The 22,220-nt window shown below is 32.9% G+C and overlaps 1 protein-coding gene across 1 annotated transcript in view; it reads right to left on the bottom strand.

The window, feature by feature from the left end:
• Positions 1-22,220, bottom strand: part of LOC129790192 (netrin-B) — a 55,075-nt gene that overhangs the window by 7,030 nt on the left and 25,825 nt on the right. Inside the window, exon 2 of the mRNA XM_055827573.1 lies at positions 2,955-3,143. Coding sequence (XP_055683548.1) covers positions 2,955-3,143 — 189 coding nt within the window. The remainder of the gene's footprint in view (positions 1-2,954; positions 3,144-22,220) is intronic.

Genomic DNA, 22,220 nt, shown 5'->3' with positions numbered 1-22,220 from the left:
TCAAGTCTAATAATTTCTTAATTTAAGCTTAAAATTATTCTAAATTCAAGCCTTGAAGTACATACTAAATTGAAGACGAAATTATGTTTTCAATGTTTAATCCTAAAAAGTTTCAAATTGAAGTGCAAATGCCGAAAAATGTACTAAATTTCGAATTACAAGGGTCTCAAAGAAATATTCATATTATTTGCCAATATTCGGTTGATTTGTCAAAAAAAAAACAAATTTTTCCCCAGATTACTACCCCTTAAACGTATTACTCTTACACTTTATTTTAAAATTCTACGTTGATTCTTTCTGATACTAAAGATACTAAGAATTAATTTGTAATTGGTTTTTAAAATATTATTAAAATTTTGATCTAATGTAAAGTTTCTTCAATTGAGAGCTAAAAAAATTCTTGTTTTTTTACTTCTCAAATAAATTATGAAAAATAAATAAGTCTTCATAGTTTAACTGTGCTCATGAGAATGAGTATGAGAATGATCAATTTCGCACAATGTCCTAAAAGTGCTTTTCACACAATTCCATGCCGCAAATTCTACCGACTTTAATCTCAGATAAGTGCAAATCCTTCTGCGAATAAGTACAGACAGAAATACTCAAATATATCAGTTTGTTCTTGCACAATTGCATATTGCATACTTTATTTGTTCTCTCTTTGGATCTCCGCAATGCAAATATAGCTTCCCTCGTCTTCACCGCGTACACCCTTTCGTCTTGCCCAAAACCCTCTGCAGCAGTGACTGTAATTTGGCGTCAAACGTTGCTCAAGAGAAGCAAATAGAGCATTCGTTCTTCCAGTGTCTCACTTTCTAATGACTTTAGCACACACACAGTCCTCCCTCTGACTTTTGCATCTCATTAATGAAGTCAAACTGTGCTTTTGTGATGAAAAAGAACTCCAATGTATGTTTATTTTATTCAGTGTTTATTATTATTGAAATAATATTTCTCTTACTTGCACGTTTTTGCTCCATCTGCGTATAAGAACAAATACACCAAGATGAGTGACTGACTGGCATTAATTAATTGAAGATGTGTTTTTGCTTTTTTAAATAAAGCAAAAAATAACCAGCAAAGACGATGAATTAAAAGCCAGTGAAAAAGGCACCCACTTGCGCTTATTATTTCATACGTTACGAATAAAAATTGCAATGCGGTACTCATCTTTCAAAGAAATTTGAAACGGTATGAAAAAGTCTTTTAAAAAAAACGCGTAAACAGTGTCGAATTATATGGAGGAAAATAGCATAAATGCTCCGCTAAAAAGTCATTATTTAAATAATTAAATTTAAAGATACCTAGAGATGGTAATTAAATTGTGTGAAAAACTTGCCACAAAGTTCAAGCAACAGCGTTTCAAATTGAATGTGCAGAAAAATCTATATGGGGTAATGAATGGATAATGCAGATGAGTAGTACACATAATACACTTTACAATCATAGGTTAATACACTTGCTCTTAACACACGTTGCAGTGCACCGAGTAAGAGTCAAGATCACCAATCATCTGTGCTAATTTCAAGTGCAAATCTATGCGAATTCCAAATTGCACTCAAGCAAATCGTGATGCTCTAATTCGAGATGTGCCAAGACACGGCGAGTCAAAGGCAAAATACTTCTGTTTTGGAATTCATACACCATCTCATTCTCCCTCTCTCTAAATTGCCGTGCTCAAGTGTAGATAGGGTCAATAGTTTTTAGCCTTTCAGCAATGCCGCGTGTGTGGCAAATTTGTCATTTTACTCACATTTTACCCACTGTGAGTGCAGAAGTTAAACACTTCGTCTTCCAGAAAGGTCAGTCATTGAGCTTGCTATTGCACCTGACGTGTTACAAAGTATTTAACACTTTGCGGAAAATTTGTGATATGCAATATTAATAGATGAATGAATCATGCCGTGTTATGTGGTAGAGAATTTTGCAAACATTCTATCTAGTTTAGATTTTTATTTGATTTTTTTTATATAAAATGTCGTTTCTAAGGCCAGCCAAAATTTTCTTTAACCAGGCTAAAGTTCTTAAGCTAGGCTTTTCTATTCTAGACTTAAATTCAATAAACTAAACAGATGTTTTTTGGCCCTGAATTAGTTTACATTTTTAACGTATTCCTGAACTTTTTCAGTTAGGTTTAAGTTTTTCAAACTAGATAATTTTCTTTCAAGGTAAGTCTAGTTTTTAGGCCAGGCCAGAGCTTTTTAAGTTAGGTTCGAAGAAAAAGCAACAGTTAAAGCTCTCAAAAAAAAAACCAAATTGAAGCTTTAATAAAGACAAATCAGGCTTGACTTAACTATTGACTAACCCCTTTATCTAAAAGTACTTTTCATGTTGAAAATGAAGAGTTTCTTTGATGTTTTACCAACCAACTAAGTATGTGTAAGTGTTTCCCAATTGGAAATACCGACAATTCTTCAGATACATATCAAATTGTATGTGGACGCGCTATTTGCAGCATTACATGCTCATTGTTGCAATATTTTAAATCGGATTTCTCGTCTTTTGCATTTCCCTCTGACTTACGTCTCTATGCTGCACTTTTGCATGATAAGGGGACAATTCACCCAGAGAGTGCATTTTCAATGCAAGTCTTGTGGTCCCAATAAATTATGCATGTGCAACAATGGAGAGATTTTCAAGAAGTCGCCGGGTATCCCGCTGTTCGAATTTGTTTTCTACCTCGACGTCATTCAACGATATCTCGGTGTGTTGATATAGTCTTTCAACAGTGGTCATCTTCAGTTTGTGTAGCCTCCCTCTCCTTCCCTTTCACCGACGTGAGTTTTTTTTTCGGCATATATCTCCTTGCAACTCTTTATGCAACATTCCTTTCTTGTTCTTCACAAAATGTTACAAGCAGTTGGCGGAATCATTCTTGGGCATGGTATGTAAGAGAATGCTTTTTGCTGTGGGAGAGAGATGCTATAGCTTGTGCACATGGGGAGAATACTCACGTTTGCACACTTTTCGATGATTTAGTGGCTTTGTGGGATCCCTGTAGAAACCTTCCTTGCAGTAGTGACAGTGACGACCTGTGGTCGCGTGTCGGCAATTGATACAGACCCCCCCGGAAGTACGTCCTGACAGCTTGAACAGTTCCATGTTGAAGCGACACCGCCTGGAATGCCCATTGCAGTTGCATTCTGCAAAAGAGATTTATATTCATCAGTCTGGCTGTAATGCAATGATGCAATTAAACACAATCACTTCAGCAGAGGAGCGAGAGTAAACTTGATAAATTGGAGATCATTGCCAGCATAAAGAGACTTTCCATATAGCTACTAATAAAATTTGTAAATTATGACGGAGTTCTGTTGAAACAAATTACATACCTATATATGAGACAGTTAGTGAAATGACATGGCAAAAACTGTGTGCTATATGTACGTACAAACGTTACCAATATAGTCAAAGTCAATTTAATGAAAAAAAAAAACTTTAACCCTAATCATTTTATATGTATGTAGAATGAAGGAATTTTTGCGAAATATCCTAATTTATCATTTATAACCTTTAGGCTTTAGGTAGGTATACATTTTTGAAATCATTGAATTGGCGGAAGAAGAGTCAGTAAGAAAAAAGAAAATCTATTTATGGAGAAAATGCGTAGCAACATCATTTATCTCCAAGTACAAAATTTCGATGGCAAATATGTCCTTCGTGTTCATATATTATTTTCTTCTCTTTTCCCAAAAGAATTTCCCATCCATGGGCTTTTCGTTGACGCAAAAATACGTGCGACACTTGCCTCACTTCATGCAATTCCATAAATTCAGTCACTGTGAGCATTGAACACAAATTACCGAGGCAGAAAAATCCATTTATAGTCTTGTGCAAAAATTTCAGCCATTGGATGGTATCGTCAAATTAATCGAGTAATATAAACATTACACAGAATTGCTATTAAGACAATTTAATTAATTGTTCTGACGGTATCAATGGAATGGAGAACAACGCCACATTTTCTGTTCCAATTCACACATTTAATTTTAATCTTCCACCAACGGGGGGGATATGCGCTTATTTTAAAAACATTTTCTACGAAATATCAGCCAAAATTCAATTTATGGACAATTTATTTAAATCAAATCTTGGTTTTTTGGACTTTTAAGGTAACAAATTTAATTCGAAATTTTATCTACAAAATTGCATGTTGAATTCAATATAATTTTTAAGCAAAATTTATGCTCTACGATTTAGTTACCTATACATAATAATCAAGCAATGACTTTTCCATGTAAGAAATATACCCCTCAGTTTTGCGATAGAAGCAAGGAAGAAAAGGTGAATGGTTTAAGATTAATAGATATCATCCCATCAACATTCTTTCTCTTCTTAAGTAAATATAGCAAATTGAACGATATAGAATTTTTTCTTTTATTTCTGAGGCCTTATTTTAAATTGAACAATTTTTGGATAAATTGTGTCACTAGAATATGTTATTAGAAAACAATATAAATGTAGGTGGATGATTCAGAAAATCATGATACAATATCATCTCGGCAAAATAAATATTAAATATTTGATGAGGATATGTTTTTCATTCAAATGATTGTCTTGGCAAAAAAAAGCAAATAATTCTTTATAAAGAAACCAATCTTGCAAATGGATAAACTCTTTTGTGGTTGAATAAATTTGTATATGTATATAGGTAACTAAAATATATAATAATTCAACTCTGCCTCTAGCAGGATGGTTAGATATGTAGAAATGAATGTCAATTACGTATTGAAAAAAAAATGATTGCAAACTTTTCAGAAAATACAGAAAATTTCAGGAAAAGTTCATATAGTAGGTAGTGTCAGGTGAGACAAATAGATGACCCATCCAATATACTAAACACGTGTAAATTGTTTTTTCGGAACGTGAAATTCATATTCATCGTGAAATTTGATTAAATCAAAAAAACTAATGCAAACATGTCCCATGACGAAGTCATTTGGTATCTAAATTCTAATCCAATATACTCTGTGTTATCCAAAATAGTTTCATTATTGCATAAGATCTCTTGCAGAAAGGGTCCACCATAGCATTTTTAATAACAGTGTAATTTATGTTGAAAAATCTGGTACAATCTATGAACTCAAATATAAAACATGAAACGCTAAATTAAGCCGGGGTACAGTTTTGCTGCATTTTCAATTAAATTGGCGATAAAATGTTGTCTCCAACACGATTCTCCTCAATGAAACCATTCAGTGCGAACGATATCGCGACGATAAAAATCATTTTTATGTGCGCATGGAAAACTTAACCATTTTTCTGGTATATATTTTGTTTAAATGAATAATGTGTCTATGAAGGGTTAAGTTATGTATTATATGTATATTTCTATGCAAATATATGTATCTACGTAAAATATTTTACACTATACTTATAGGTAATATTTTACTCTGCCAATAATGAATAAATGTTATTCTAATAATATTTTTTATAATTCATTTGTTTAAATTTCTTCAAGGGTTTATTGAGGTTTTACTGTATCTATAAATATTACATAGGGGAACGTGGCCCGATTTGGACCTCTCATTGCCTCTTTCAATCCATTATTACTTAAAATTGATAAAACTTTAAATGTAGAATATAATGGGAGTTAAAAGAGCATTAAATGTGCTTTAAAATGGTGCCTTTAAGAATATTGCTTTTCATTTTTTTACCATTTTTTTTCATTCTGCGCGGACCTTTGGATGATCAGAATTGGGCCACGTTCCTCTAAAGTGAATTATGTATAGAAATTTAAATATTTTCCAAGAAATTCACGAGACCCATGGGAAATTGCGAGTAAATAAAGCTAAAGTTGCAAACTACAATTATGTTTGCAGTATCAAATGCGATAACAGCAATCTTATCGTGAATCATAAATTCTTCTCTCAACCATATTTCTTCTCCGTTCCTCCACTTTTTTTTACGACATTCTAGCATGGGAAATTGATTTCCTCAGACGTTCATTGCACTGAATTGAGGGAATTCAGTAATTTTATTAAGTGACGCTCTCCGTGTGCGGAAAATATATTTTGCTCTTCCAAGCGCGTTTGGACTTTTTACACACTGCTGTGTGGTTTTCCAGCGTAGCTTTTCACCTTCTAACGGATCCCATGGGAAATTCAGGCAAATTGCTATTTTTCAGCGCGTAATATCTCATCGTGACGAAATGTATGTATGGTTGTCGGTGAAAATTCCAGGTGGAGATGTGAATGATGTTGATCACACATCATTAGAATGTGAATGGGTGTAAATATTTTGAAAAATTTCCTTTTTTTGAACTGATGACTGTCATCAGTGTAACATGCCATTAGTCTTATGCTTGTTATTACTTTGTAGGGTTTGTAGGGTAGGGGGTATTATTTTACTGGGTTGGGTTATTCCAAGCCTTAAAAAAAGAGTGAATGTGTACCGTACCACCTCCTTCATTAAGTAGAAATTAATTTGAGTCTCACTTCAGCACTTTCTAGGAGTGTTTGGGACCCCGTGTGGATATTCATCTTGCGTCTTGTTTATTTTACCACACTTTTCACACATTCCTCACACTTTTCACCAGATAATCTTCAACTGGGTACAAGTTATCCTGGTGTGTGCGTTTTGTGAGGCTGGAAAAATGTGGAAATTTATTGTTTCTTTCTTGACTTTCATGACACACCATAATATTTTCCCCTTCTTCTGGGACCATGGGGACCATGATAATGTCTCTGGAGGAAGATTCAGTTAGAGGTTATATATTTTTTTGTAGCCTTAAATTATACATATGTACCTATATACGAGTTCTATAGGAATTATGTATGGGCGTGAAAATGTTGACATTCTTGTTACTACCATAGTAAAATAATAACCTATACTAACGTCATTAATTTTCTTTGTTTTTTTTGTATTTGAACATTTCTGATGATATTCTCATGAATTTTCGAAGGACAGTTGGGGTAGTTTGATAAATAGATAAATAAAGAAAAACTAATATGAACTGTTTGAATTCTGAGGGTGTTTAGAATTTCGCTCTTATTTCCTAATGCCGCAATGTAAATTTCTATGCATAAAAGACGTTATAAAATAAGCCAGTTCTTCTGTAGAGATATGCGGTAAACAGTAAAGAGTCTGCGATGAAATTAACATTGAAGGAATAATCATAACTCACTAAGGCTTTACAGAGTCAGTTTCCCTTTTTATTCTTCTTCTTTTACACGAAGTAGTGCATAGAGATGTACGAAGAAATTACCATTTTGTTCTCTCACGTAATTCACTTTTACGGTCTTTGTTGTAAGACGAGAAAATTTTTGGAGTGTACTTGTTCACAAAATGGTTATTGAGTTCATTGAAAGAATTGGATGATCAAACAATCTCAAGGAATGGAGGCAAACATGAAAGAATACCGTATAAATCGTCATTTAATGGTTTGTGGCACTAACCCAAACAAAATTTAAAAGATTTCGCATCCGTTTCCCCATCTCGGCCAAGAATGCAAGCCAAAGGAGATAAAGAAAGAGAATGAATAGACACAGAATATTATTTGCTATTAGAGTCATTTCCGAAAAGACTCGCCACTCAACACAACATTATTAATAATTTTGTCAGTTTCTTTAATGCCGCGGGAGGATTACCACTAAGGATTTACTGTGGCAATTTGCTTCCAAGTGTCTTATAAGTTGCATCCTCTTCCAATAATCGCCTTTGGTGTGCCTCCTTCCTTCGCCGCATGGCGCGAAAATAATAATCTTTTGAGAAATGATGAGAAAATGACTCACTGAGTGGCATAAAATATCGCAGAAGGATGCGCTACCACTGAAAGTGCAGTTCCATAAATAAACATTCACAATTTTAATGGGAATAATCCATTAAAAACTTCCCACCACGAAGTGTATTGTACTCTATTTGGTGCTTTAATTTGGTGTTGGGTATATAATGATCTTGAAAACTATAAATAGGCAAATCGAGGGTTGGAAAATATACTATACTAACTCATTTTTGTTGATTTTCAGGAGAGCGATTTGAAGTTTGAGATTTACATTGCTTCTTATGTAAAATTTTTTACAGTTTTCGCTGTAACTTTGTAGGGAACAAATATTCGAATTTGTCCTTTTGAGGGAAGATGAAGGACATCAAAAGCTATCGAAAAATGCGTTAAAAATATACTATACTAACTCGACTTAGTATAGTGTATTTTCCAACCCTCGAAATATTGCAAATCTCTATGTATGGGAAAATTTATTGAATTATGTAGGTACTCAAGTTAGGGCAGTGGCGGAAAATACAGACACTGATTAAAAGTCATGGACATTTTTCTTTAACGAAAAAAAAACTTTAAAATTTATGATAAGTTTGCAGTTATGCTATCATTCACAGATCCTTGCAGAGAGCATTAAAATTAAAATTTATGGGAAATTTTAGACGTTAGAGAATTTGCATAAATATTTCACAATCTTATCTCTTCCCAATAAATTTAATGAAAAATTACTTTGAAAACACTTTTATACGCATTAATGTATTGATTTGAAATACTAATCACTCGCCATTTGAATTAATTTAATTGAGCACTATGTAACATTAGCCACATTAGCTTACTCACAGACGCATTGGCACACATTGCAATGTAACATTTTTCATAGTCCATGCTGACAGATATAATGTATTGTGATGTCTGGTAAAATACTTCTTTACGCCACTGTTGCCATAAAAAGAGAGTAAAAGACAGACAATCCCGGGTTAAAATGTGAGGGGCGCCTTTGAAGGCGCAGTTGTGTGTTTAAACTAAAAGGTTTAATTGACTCACGTTTAAGTGAAAATACATACAATGATTAATATTGATTGAATAATAAATCATAATTGAGTCATTACAATTCTTTCGTATTATGCTACACAATGGACCAGACAATATGTGTGTGCTCCAACGTCTCAATTTAATATCACGAGATGATCGATTGGAACGATGCGAGAACGTAGGTTCTCGAAACAATGACCAAATCCATGGCGCAATTAACTCTCAGGCGGGTCATTAGCAAATTATCCATTTTATTGACGCTTAAATTGCACACTTTGGCCAACTGTCTCAACTATCGATTTGAAAAGGGGAGTTCCTGTGTGTAGCTTATAATTGAATAGGAAAGTAAATGTTTATGAGAGGTCTTCTCTTCTCTTCCTGCCAAATGTTTGTTTAATGATCCCAAATTTATACACTCGGGGTACGTCAATGGAATATTTGGGTACTCCCGCATTTTTTTTTTGTTGCAAAAGGGATTCAGATTGAAAACGCCGTATACGCTAAGGGATTAACTTCCCTTCTTCTTCCCTTTATAGTCGTGTCAATGTAAAACATAAACTGACGAGGGGTGGATAAATGTTACTGAACTGAGAACAAAATTCTCATAAAGGAAAGATGTGTCTTATTTGTACATCTTATTTAATGGATCCGTATATAGCTATATTTTCACATAGAACAGCACGAAATTTAAGGATTTCACAATTTATTTAAGAAAGAAAATTAAATTCTAGAAATTCCGTGTAAAAACTCTTGAATTTTTGAAAAAACTTTTCTCTAATTATAATGTAGTTTGATTTTTGCAATAACAAACCCCTTTGAAATTAGCTTTTCTGTGAATGATTCTGATTAGGATTACTGTCATGAGAGACAGATGAAATGTGGACCAATTTAGTTTGACTATAAATGGTTTGCTCCGAGAGAGAGACTTTTAGTTGTGAAAACATTTGCTGGAAAATTCAGGGAATAAAGAAATGTTCAAGATTTGTTCTGCATCAACTAAATTTCGCGGTGAAATAAAACGTAAATTGAAAAATTTTAATCTGGGTTAAAGAATAAAATTCTAGGGGAGATCAGGGCGTACCGAAATAATAATACATTAGATTTTAAATGAAAAATGAATTTTTACAACTATTTTTTATACCGAAAATTAAATTACCTCTCACCTCACAAAACTCTTTTTTTTTGTCTTGAAAGAAAATCTTCAACTTGTCCATATTGAATCCCCAAACGTGTGGAAGCATTTCAGTCTCCCCTATGTATTTTTGTCGTTTATTTTAGCAAAAGAAAAACCACAAATGGTTATATATTTTGATGTAATACAGTATATTTCAGTATGAGACATTTTCATTTTTTTTTTGCAGAAGCTCATTTTGTACACAGGATTTATTCTTCAATTTTCACTCATCCGAACCATTTTCATGAGACCCACCTGCTTTAAGGGTTTTAGTAGGGTGAACCCGGGGGTAAATTCTATTGAGCATATATAGCACCTTGTTTTATCGTTTCACTTAATGATGGTAAAAAGAAAAATGGAAAAGTCCTTGAAGTGTATTAAATGAAAAAAAAAGAAACCTAATAGAAACATCCTTGGAAACAAAGGAACGTGAAGAATTAAAAAAAAGTTTAGCTGTAACATAATTAAAAATTCAGTAATGTATGTTTATGTCTCTTTTCGGAAGAACCGATGCACAAGGAAATTATGCGATGGAGATTTCTTTCGAAAAGAGGAAAGAAGGTCTGTTTAATCTATCATTCAAGTGCGATATCGACAGCCATGCACTCTGTTGACAATATGTCGTTTTTGTCACATTGTGAGTACATATTTGAAGATGCGTTATAAATAATAATGGGGAAGACAATCTATATTAGATATTTGTTTACCAAGAAGTGTAAATAACAAAGAATTCACTAGAGATAAAATACTATAGCTATAGGTATGTATTTTACTCATTCATAGTTAAAAAGAAATTTAAAAAATAAGAATTTTCAATAAAAAGAATAAAAACTGAGTTTATAAAAAGATTATTGAGGTCAAAAATCTTTCAAAGTTAATAATATTAATTCAGATTTAATCAATCTTCTTGATGAAATCTGAAAGAAAATATTCTTTTGACGATTTTATTAAAAAAAAAAATTAGCAAATAAATTAATTAAAAATTCAAAAATAGGAGAAAAAATTGCATTGATAAGTAGCATGAAATTCGGTCACTTGAAGAAAATGTTCCAGGAGAGATAATTCCGATTTCATCGTCTGTTTTGTCTTTTTTCTTTCGTTTTCTTTTGCATTAACAAAAAAAAAACATATAAAGGTCAAATCGTACAAATATTGAGAGATAAAAGCATATTTCCTCTTCTTTGAGAATGTCTGTCCATTGTTATTAATAATGTATCGTGATAAATACAGTTGCCTTTGTTGTCGTCGCAGCCTCCGTGGACGTGAATTGGAGAAAAAGAAACGCAGGGAGCATTTTTCCTTCAGCAAAAAAGCCATAAACACAAAAGTACATACATAATGTAATAAAAAAAATCTCTTTGTACATAGTATGGGGTAAATATCTCAAGTGAGCCAATGTGTAGTATTGACGACATGGACTGACGTAATTACGTTATATGTGTACATTGCTTTTTACCTGGATGTGCGGAAAAAGTGCACGGAGCAAATCACTCAGGTAGGAGGGTCAGGGGAAAGATTTAATAAAGATTTGTCTCCGATATTGATTTATTTACCGATAAAACTTTTTTATTGGGATATTTTCATAGCTATTTTGGGATATTGAATGTGAGCGAAAAAAATTGCATTGATTAATATTTTTGAAAAGTTTTTTTATAGCATGAAAGTTGATTGTAAAATTTATTAAAACTATTTATTTTTTGTTAAAGATTCTATGCTAAGTTCTTTAACAAGCAAGTTCTTTATTAGTCAATTTTTATATTTGTTGTAGCACTATAAAATTACATTGTTTATATAGATATTTCTCCACCCTTTTGTAGCTTTATTACAAAAAAACTAATTTTCAAAATACTCAGAGATTCTTCTTGTAAACTTCTAAATTATGTTTTATTTTAGAATTCTTTTTGACGGGTGAAAGTTCAGATTTTAAAGTTTTTCCTCTCTAAATCCCTTAAAAATTTTTATATGAATTGTCTCACAAGTTTTCTCACATATCACCCTTATATGTCTCTCTATACATTTGCATAGAAATTATATTTACATACTTTATGTAGGTAACTTTTTCACTTTATGTGCAGATAATGCACAATTCACACACATAGAAAGTTTTATTTCTCTTGCAATTCCCAAAGAAAGAAATTGAAATTCTCTATCATGGTTGTAAGTTTTTTATTTCTTTTTGACATATTTTATAATTTTAAAAATATAATAAAGTTCTGACAAGAGAAATCAGTTTTGGTTGGGATTTGATGAATCTTTTTCTTTTAGTATGAATAAAAAGGAATTGAAGAAGATTTGGCGTCCAGTACAATCTGAACATAATCCATGAAATTCATGCTTGCATGACCCACACAGAAGAGATCGCGATGTTAATTCAATGGACCATTGTTATTGTTTTTAAAATAAAATATTAAATATGCGCCAGGTCGTGGATTGACGTTTCATGAATATTTTCATTTTTGCTTTTGTTTTTGAGTCTCTCTACAGGTATTTAAATAAAATGAAAGTTTTTCATAGAGGCTATTTTATTTTATATTTATCGTTCAAAAGGGACGTGATTTTATGATAGCAAGAATTATTGAACCACCACACCTTTGCCATTGACCATGAGAATGGTCCGAATCTTCCACTTGAAGACACTCTCTTGAGCACAATACGACACACAATAGAAGTTCTACATAGCAAGAATAGGTGCTGGAACTAAAAGCTCGGGTAAAGGGTATATAAAATTGGAAAATGGGGATGAAAATTTTCATGGTTCGCAACACTTTAAATTGTTATTTCATTTGGAAAAGTAATGGAGTGGGTAAAAGGTTTTAAAAGAAAATTCAATTGATTTAAAATACTTTTTATCTTTAGATTTATGCACTGGGGAACTTGAAGAATTAAGTCAGATATATGTATGTATGTGGTCACAAATAAAGAAAAAATCAGAGACACTCCTCAGCATATAATCTTGAGATTTCCACCATATACATATATGTAATACACACGTATGCGTGATGCGATTAAAAAAATCATAAGCAGTTTTGATACGAATGTGTTTGTTCATTTATGTATGTGGAGCAGCATAAGACTGAATGGAAATGATATCTACAATGATTGGCTTTAAAAAAAAATTAAACCTCTAAAAACTTTAAAAAATGTATTTATTTTTAAAAGGATTTTTTCGCTGTGAAATAAAATATTACAAATATATTCATAAAGCAATGTCTTTTAAACATTTTCAAATTACAAAGAAAAGATGCTGAAAACGAAAGGAAATGTTTGTTAATAATTTTCAAAAGAGCTGCTTGAATGTTCGACTACCGGTGAGCGGATAAATAAATAAAGTTATATTTCTGGACGACGAGAACGTACGATGCGGTGTGTGAATTAATGGTTAGTGATAGATGTAAATTACTTGAGCACGAAAACTATCGCAATAAATTTTACCCCCAAGATGTGGAATCGTCTTTTGGCAAAAAGTTCTGCAGGACAGTATGTTTTGAGAATCCCCCCCCCCCTCTACAATAAAATTTATGAGTCCCACTACAGCAATTTTCCTTGTTTAGCCACCCCTATTGGAGAGCGACATTTTCTTTCTTCAGGGGGTGAGAGTGATTGGACTAAAGAAAAGTCTTTGGGTGCGACGCTCAAAGTTTCCAAATATGCAAACCTAATCTCAAGTAATACTATTTGAATGGGGAATTTTCTTATCGCACCATTGCATATCGGTGGATGGAACACTTGGTGGTATAAATGGTGGAATCATGCACAAGAGGTGGCTGAGCATGAGGGATTCTTTGCCAATAAAATCTCCAAGCCAGACAAAACATTCCATTTCTGTGGGGAGATTTTCCCTGCGCCATGAAGATTCTTCTGAAGAAACCATTTTTCACAAGTCCCACCGGGAGTCAAACACACACACCTTTTGCGCATCCAGCATTTCTGTGAAGCAAATTCGACAATTGGGAAATTGGCAACTACAAACCTTGCACACTTTCGTCGAGATTGAACTCTGTGTCCCGCATTCAAAGAGCCATCAATTTAAATTGAAACCATTCCTTCAAGCCCTCCCCCCCCCGCCGGCCCCGTTACCCGCGCGCTATCGTGTTTCTTCAGGAATATATGTTGGGGCAATCCCAATGTTGAATGTGTGACCAAAAGGAGTTACAACAGTTTATCAACATCACACTTGTGAGCTTAAGCATCAAATGAATGGGGCGACATCATCCCACTTATCGCCATCATCAGCAATTGTTGGTCATCGATTGAGGGATTTCCACCCTCAATTTGCTCCGGGACAGATAAATATAGCATGTCACCATTCTCATAGAATTTTTTTATATGCTCGAAAACTCTTCGGGTTCCACAAAATTACATGGGATGAGTATGAAGTTTTCGTTTAAAATGTCAGCAGGTGAAATGTATAAAGCAATTTTTCAGTTGATCAGAATTCTTTCAATGTAATTGCGTTGAACCCTCGGTTGAACCAAACTTTGATCTCTTTAAGTTTTATAATCGAATAAATTTTTCATTGGATTTGAGATATCCTTCGAATTGCATATTCTTTAACTAAAGCAACTTACTTAGGCTTATGGATATAAGAACCTCATACGAGGAAATAATTTTGACAAGCATTATCTTTTAGTGAATAAAAAAAAAAGAAATATAGAAATAAGATAGCAAAGTTTCCCTACAAAATGTAAAAATGTGCGCGGCAATTGCATATTTTGTCACTTAAAATATTTCAAAACATTCGCATAAATGTTTCATCGATAAGTCTCAGCGACAAAGTCATCGACGAAACATTGGCATGAACGTTTCGAAACATTAAACAGGATTAAATGAAAAAAAATTGTAACACTTTCTTTGAAAATTTCATGTTATTGCTTGATTAAAGATTCGCTTTAAAGTTTCCTTGAATGAGATCCTAACCCATATAAGCTTGAATAAACTCCTTTATACAGTTTAAAATATTTTTGAGCAAGAAAATACAGGAATGGAAATAAAAAAAATATTAGAATCTATTTCAAGTTTTCTTACAAACAAAAATTTCTTCTTCAGTAAGTTAATGAATTCATCAGAAATATTATTGACCTAAAAAAATTGAGAAAACTATAAAAAGCTTTTGAGTAAATAAATTCGATAGAATTAAAAGTCGCAAGTGGTGTACTTTGTATGCAAAGTGAAAGCGTATTCTGTGTGATTCTCAACACAACTTAAAAGGCCACCCGCGAAACCAATTATCCATGTAATTGAGCAAAATTATTTATTTTAAATTCGCCGCGGGATGTTCTGGTACTTTGGTTAGTCGTATAAAAAAGAAGTCTCTGTAGTTTTCTTTTGGAGGTGGCTGAAATGTAAATAGAATTCGGGAATGATGTGAGAAGAAAGTTTTGAAGTCATTCTCATTGACATGCGAAAGATAAAGAGAAACGATGTTAAAGAGTGAATGAAAAGGTGGAAAATTTCACGACTTTTCGGAATGCAATTGACCCCATTACGAAGGATAAAAGATTTTCGTCATGATGAGTCATCTATTGAAGAAAAAAATTGAGCCAAACTAAAAGAAATGGATGGCTTAAAACAAAAAGTTATATCACATTTTGGGAGCGCATTTGGGGAGTTATTGGAAGAAGAGTTTATTCACTAAACCTCATGGAATTGAACGAATAACCCGTAATGGCATGTGTGTGTGGGATTTAAGTATAATTCCATCGAGATTTATGACGTCAATTTGTATCAAACTGCGCTAACTGGCTTTTATGTGTTTGCCTCTCAATGGGCAGAATCACTTGGAAAATCAATCGACATGATTCTCTCGCCGCTTAATGCCCCACTCAGTTGCCGATTCATCCGGAATGGTCCATTGCAATGTTACAAAATAGAATACCAAACTTGTGAGAAGACTCTTACTGTGAAAATTAATACCAGTAGTGTCATACGATATGATTGATGGACGGCATAATCCATTCACAACCACAAGCAATCACGCGCTACCTAAATTGAATAATTAACCCACCGTTTAATTAAATTACCGCGTTTGATGCTTCGCGACGGTTTGAGAAGAAAAAACAACATTCAAAAATTTAGTTTTGGAACTTTAAGAAAAGTTTGAACAAGGCACTTCAAGTGCTTGGCGGAAGAGCATGGTTGACGGATTTAATTACTTTCTGTTGATTTTCTTTCTCAATGCTGATGCGTGAGAGATTTTCAGAAATTCTTATGAAAAAAAAACTTTCTTTTTGTAATTTAAAAAAAAAAGTTCTTTTGCATTCGATTTGATGCACTATATAATTTTTTTTAATGTATTCTATGTGGAAATATGTTTTAAGAATTAAGGAGTTCTAAAATTCTTATTAGAATCTTTTATGTCATTTTGATACACTGAAATTCTGCAAAGAAAATTTTCAGAGTTAACATGGACAAATGTGAGTTAATTCAAGGTTAATGTGATCCGAAAAAAACTTAAATCGGAATTCATAACATTGAATTGAAATGTTCAAAAAATCATTTAAAAATTTCACATCCTCTTTTTTTTCAAATATCCAATTTGAGCATCGTTTAAGTATGTTTATTCTTTCCAAACTTAATTTTGAAGAGTACTTACAATTAGCATAACAAGCCTCACGCGTGTGGCGCAAGAAGTCACAAATTAATGAGGTAGCCTTTTTTGCGCCATAGTGTACTTTACAATTGAAAATACGACAATATAGTGAGAGAGAAAAAAAAGTCTTTTGAGATGTTTGCCTTAAATCAGTGAAGTGTGAAACGGTTTCGGCACATTGTAATTCTATCTAATAAGTGGATGGGAATGCATTTGCGTGAAGGAGGAGTTCCTCATCACACGAAATGTATGAGTTCAAATAAAGCGTTTGAGTAATTTTCTAAAATTACACCAAATTATTTATATTGGGTTGCACTTGTGAGAATATTAATTTGTTGACCAATTTGCAGCCAAAACCATCCTCTTTCCATTTTCGATAAACATCTGCTGTTGGCAATATAGCTCTATTTATTCTATTTCTATGTTACTTCACATTACCATTTGTTAGCAAATTGGCTCTTCCCTCGCCCTTTTTCAAATTCTTCATGATCATGGCAAATTTTTGTCCATCCCATTTGATCCCTAATTGATCTTTTCTAAGAAATTATTGTTAAAATTAATTTTAAAAAAATATTTCCCAAATTTTCTTGAATAGAAAAATCGTTGAATATCAAAAATAATTTTCTCACAATTTTCAGATTTAGTTTTTCAATGGAAAATGAGAAAGCTGCAGAGTCATATCATCATGTGCAGATGACACCCTTACTTATAGAACAGTACAGTTTGCCTCATTCCAAACTTTGCCTCGCTACTGTGATGCATATAGGAGAGCATACGAAGCCGCCAGAAAGCATATTTGACCAACCCTCGCCCTTTTGCTTCACACCAAACAAAATTAAATCATCAATCATTGGTAATGTTGCAAAACGATTTCTGCATTCTTTGCAATTTTCACATTTACACGCTGCATCCCAGAAGGCACTCTCGGGAAAGTGCCTTGTGATTTTCAATTCAATTTTCGCCTTCATATGCACAATTTCCTTAACTTTTATGTGTACATACATAACGAAGAAATTTCCCTACATAACCAGAAGTATGCATTATTTTGCCAAAATTGAATGGTAAATCAGAAGAGATTTTCTTAGCTACTGAAAAATTAGGCAATCTAATGTTACAATTTTTTTCAATACGGATATAATGATGATTGATTTTGACGAGATCAAAAGCACACGCAAATTTCTAAAAAATAAATTAAGCATCCTATATTAGTTAAAGGCAGAAAAAATATTCTCATGGCAGGTACGCGTAGTGATAGCTTTTTCCTCTTAGATTATTTCCAAATGATTTCCCGGAAATGGAAAAACCATCCTATATCCCCCCATGGATAGTAAAAAATCTCTTCATGTACAATTATTTTTTCATCTCTTGTGGAAAATCATCTCTTTTAGCGGAAATTTGATGGGTAAACAGATATCTATATGTATGCGAATTGACCGTACAAATTGAATGACAGATTAAAATTATGATCTTCGGATAAAATCAATTAGAGTTTCCAATTTAATTATCTTTTTATGCCCTTTTTCTTTCTCTTTCTTTTGTTCAAAATTTCACCAGTTGTGCATTATTGGAAAAGGCTTATAGTCTTTGAAATTAAGCATCGGGTGCAAAATTATGCACATTTGTAGCGATTGGAATCAACCCAAATATGGAAGCAAAGCCCAAAATACTTTATAAAAAAGCAATGTGGCCAAAGTTTTTAAAAACCAACAGCACGGATTGTTTGACAACTAACATAAATTATTTAATAAAAGTAAATAAATTTAGCATAAAACGAGGTTACATATTTTAGAATAAAATAGATAAAATAGAAAGGAAAAAATACCACCAGACAAAATGAATAATGGTGTCTCACAGGTTGCAGGTAATGGCTTTACAGCGTCTTTTGCTTCTGGTGCGATTGCTCTTTAGGAGGGAAAACAATAAAAAATGAGCAAATTCAGATTTACAAATGAATAATGATGCAAATTAAATGTGGAAACATCTTCATAAAATGGAAATGAATCAACGTCATGGAGAAATCCCTCTGTGTACACATCAATTTGTTGTGCTCCTGCAAGAATTTTATTTCCTTTTTTGCCCTCACTGTACCAAATTCCCGCACTTTTTTGTGCCTGAATCCTGGAAGATAAAGACCGCAAAATAAGCCAAGCCGTATCTGACATTTTATTTAAATGGAATTATTTTGACTACCTATAAAATGTCCGCCCCATTCGAATAAGTGTGTGTAAAATCTATAATCACAAACAACTATTTATTCTCATAGTTCATCTAACTCATCTATTTATTTAAATAAACACGTTATATTGTATTTTATATGTAGTTCATTTGGATATCACTACAAAATAATGGTTTGCAAACTAATTTGGTGCTTTTGGTTGTTTTTGGGTGGAATTTAACCAAATACATTATGAAGCCTGAGTAAGAGATCAAAGAATGTGAAACAATCGTCATAAAGAGGAATCTGCAGAGTACAGCAAACATGAACCCACACCCCTTTTTAACTTTAATCGGAAACATTTAATTATGATTCTTCTCTATCGCTGTGATCACTGAAATTCGCTGTTTTCAATTAAATCCCCATCAGGAGCATTTGGTCAGACGGAGCCCCGGATAATCGTACTCTTTCTCTCCGGAATTATTTTGGCTTGCAAAATGGGTGCGGTCGCCATGAAAGACCATTCAAAACTGCAACCTGGCGTCCTACCTCTTTTGCGTTTCTTTTGATGAAAAAATCATCCAGTTGAACTTCTTTCTTTTCTTGACTTATTGCATGATTTAATTATCGTCAGATTAAAATAATTTGTAGTTGAAAAAATTAACCTACTTTGCAAAAGACATAATAAGGGATAGGATAGTTTAGGATCCTCTAACAGCTTGGAAAATTAAGATCTTTTTTAATAATCAAAATCATTTTTTTCTAAGCTATAATGTAGAATTACAAACGTTATAAAATAAGCTAAATCTTTGCATAAACTTCAACTTCTAAGGCATTTCTGAAACATTTTCAAGAATTTTATTTTATTTTACCTTTTTGAAATGATTTCTAACCACGCCCCTGCCACTTTGTGATATGGATTGAGATAAATGTTAGCAGCAGAATTAATCATTTGCACCTAATTTATTTACATTCCTTTATTGACGTACAAACATATGTATATATGTCAAAATATTCAACGCCAAAATGTTTTACTATTAGATACCTACATCCTGAATAATTTGTATTTTTTATTTATATTTCCCGGAAAAGTTTATGTTAGAACTTCCCACACATAAATTGAGTTGTAGCCTATTTATATCGCGCATCTATTAATCAACCTAATCCTCTTGCCTTATTAATGTAATAGATTAATGAAGTGCTATGCTAACAAATGTATTAGGAATCTCATAAGTTGATAAATATATTATGTATGTTACAAGATAGTTTATGTTTTCAACTAAACATAAATTAATATGTAATTGGCATATAAATAAATATACCTACTTCGCAGTTATGAAAGACAACCAAACTTTTCAATAAGTACATACCTACTTTATGTAATAAATTACATTCTACGAAGTGAAAAAATTAAAAAGGCAACAAATAAAATTTCCAGGAGGCAAAAAGTCACGTTAGATCATTTATTTCAGTGTGACTGTCGTCACGAGAAGCCTTAGGAATAAATCCCACAGGAGAGTGAATGTTTGTTTAAAATCATCCAGCTAGGAGATGAAACAACAAAATTACATGCATTTGGTGTCTTGTTGGCGGCTCTCTATAAACACACCTACACACAGTTCTTAATCTTTAGCCCTCCTTCACCTTTTACACAACATTTTTTTTTCAAGTGCAATGCAATGTGGAATATTTTGTTTATGGGATTCTCAATGAGAAGAATGAAAGATTTATGAGATTTGTATCTTCTTTTACTGAAAGTTTCAAAAGAATAAATTCGAAGAATGGTAAGGAAAATCATGAAAATATCTGTAATTTTCTTAGAAAGTCCAAAAAGATTTCCGGATAAGACTTTTCAAAGGAAAACACGAAGATTGATTGAAAAGTTTAACCAGAAACTTTGAGGATAATTAGAAATTTCAATACAATGTTTTGTTGAGGAGCCCTCAAATTAATATTAACTCTGGCGAAAGAAAAAACAATGAGCACGAAACATGGAAATTGGAAGGATTTTGTGGATTATGAAAGTTTTCTGTTTGATCTAAAACACAGGCTCAAGTTCTCTGACGATGGAATAGAAAAAAATGTAAATTCTGTGTCCTCTACAAGAACTCCCCAATATACCTAATCGACTTTTTATTAATTACATTCCAGCCAGTACCATGTATACCATTAAAGTTAAACGAAAGGAGGGTGAGGAGACTTCATTAGAAAGTTATTAAGGCGGGAAATGTTTTTGTTTGATGGTATTGTACTACATCTTCATCTTGAAGGGAACTATATAATACACAAGAGAACATTGACAAAATTGGGAAAATTTTGAGACTCAGCTGGGCTAGGGGGAGAAATTGTTGGAGAATTTAAATGCTCATAGTACCTACCTATACTCGTATTTACAATATTACCCAATGTTCGTTGGTAGTAATTAAATTTTCTACGTTGACATACCTTCGTTGAGAATTGTAATTAAATTAAACACATCAGTACGCATAGCAGCATAGGTACTGAGAGATCTTAAAGCATTCGCACATGTTCATAATCCCATTGCAACTAGGGAAGTACATATATAAATCTCATTGCTACAGCAATGTGGAATGTTTATCCGTCTGACTCCCATCTTTTGGCCTCACCTGATTCACCAACTCTCTATGTCAATGTGTATATGACTTTAGGAACGAAAAAGTGCGACAAAGCTGCCGACTTTTCATGTGAATACAACTCAGAATTCTACATACATATATGGGGTGTAAATGGAATGAAAAGTACACTGACTCATGCTGGAATGGATCCATGCTCGGTAAATTTGTTTAATTTGGCGTAAGAGAGCAATTAACTCAGCAGAGGATACATCTATATAATAAAGAAAGGATTTCGTGTCTGTACAGCTATACAAATCTACACCGTTTGACCGATCGTGATGAAATTTGGTACAGAGACTCCTTATATCAGGCGCTTTCGAATGGCCGTATTCATTTTCCCCCCAAAGCCCCCCTTCAGGTAGCCCCCATATAAAAGTCATGCATTTTTTGCAAATTTTTGAATTTCGCGCCCGATATGTTGTATGAAAATGATTTCTTCTCTTTGCAAATTTTTTCTTTTGGGATCGATAAGTGGCCCAAATCTGCCTTTAAACCATCATAATTTATTTTCTCTCTGAAATTTGCGCGAAGCGCAGCAAATCCCCGCGAAGCGGGGCGAGGTAAGTTGGAGCGAAGCGACAATTTACCTCGTTTAGCCATATAGGTATAAGGTAGGCATACAAATAAGAGAATTAATTTTATAAGTTCACGTAATAACCTATGTACATTTTCGGTTTTTTTACATAAATAATATTTAAATGATTTATTATTTTAATTCAAAAAATAACCTAACATTACACATTGGTTGTAATCTTTCGTAAAAGTTAGAAACTCTAAATTAATTTTAGTAGATGAACAGGTTATGTAAAGAATTAATAAAGATTCATTTAAATATCTAACTGAGAACCTCAGCAAATACGATGAAAATCTGTCGGTGAGATGGGTGAGATTCATCAAATATAGAGAAGGGAGTGAACCAA

This window comes from Lutzomyia longipalpis, chromosome 2 (genome assembly GCF_024334085.1).
Source record: "Lutzomyia longipalpis isolate SR_M1_2022 chromosome 2, ASM2433408v1".
Classification (NCBI taxonomy): Eukaryota; Metazoa; Arthropoda; class Insecta; order Diptera; family Psychodidae; genus Lutzomyia; species Lutzomyia longipalpis.
The sequence above is the reverse complement of the archived record's forward strand: the minus strand, read 5'-3'. Positions and strand labels throughout refer to the sequence as shown.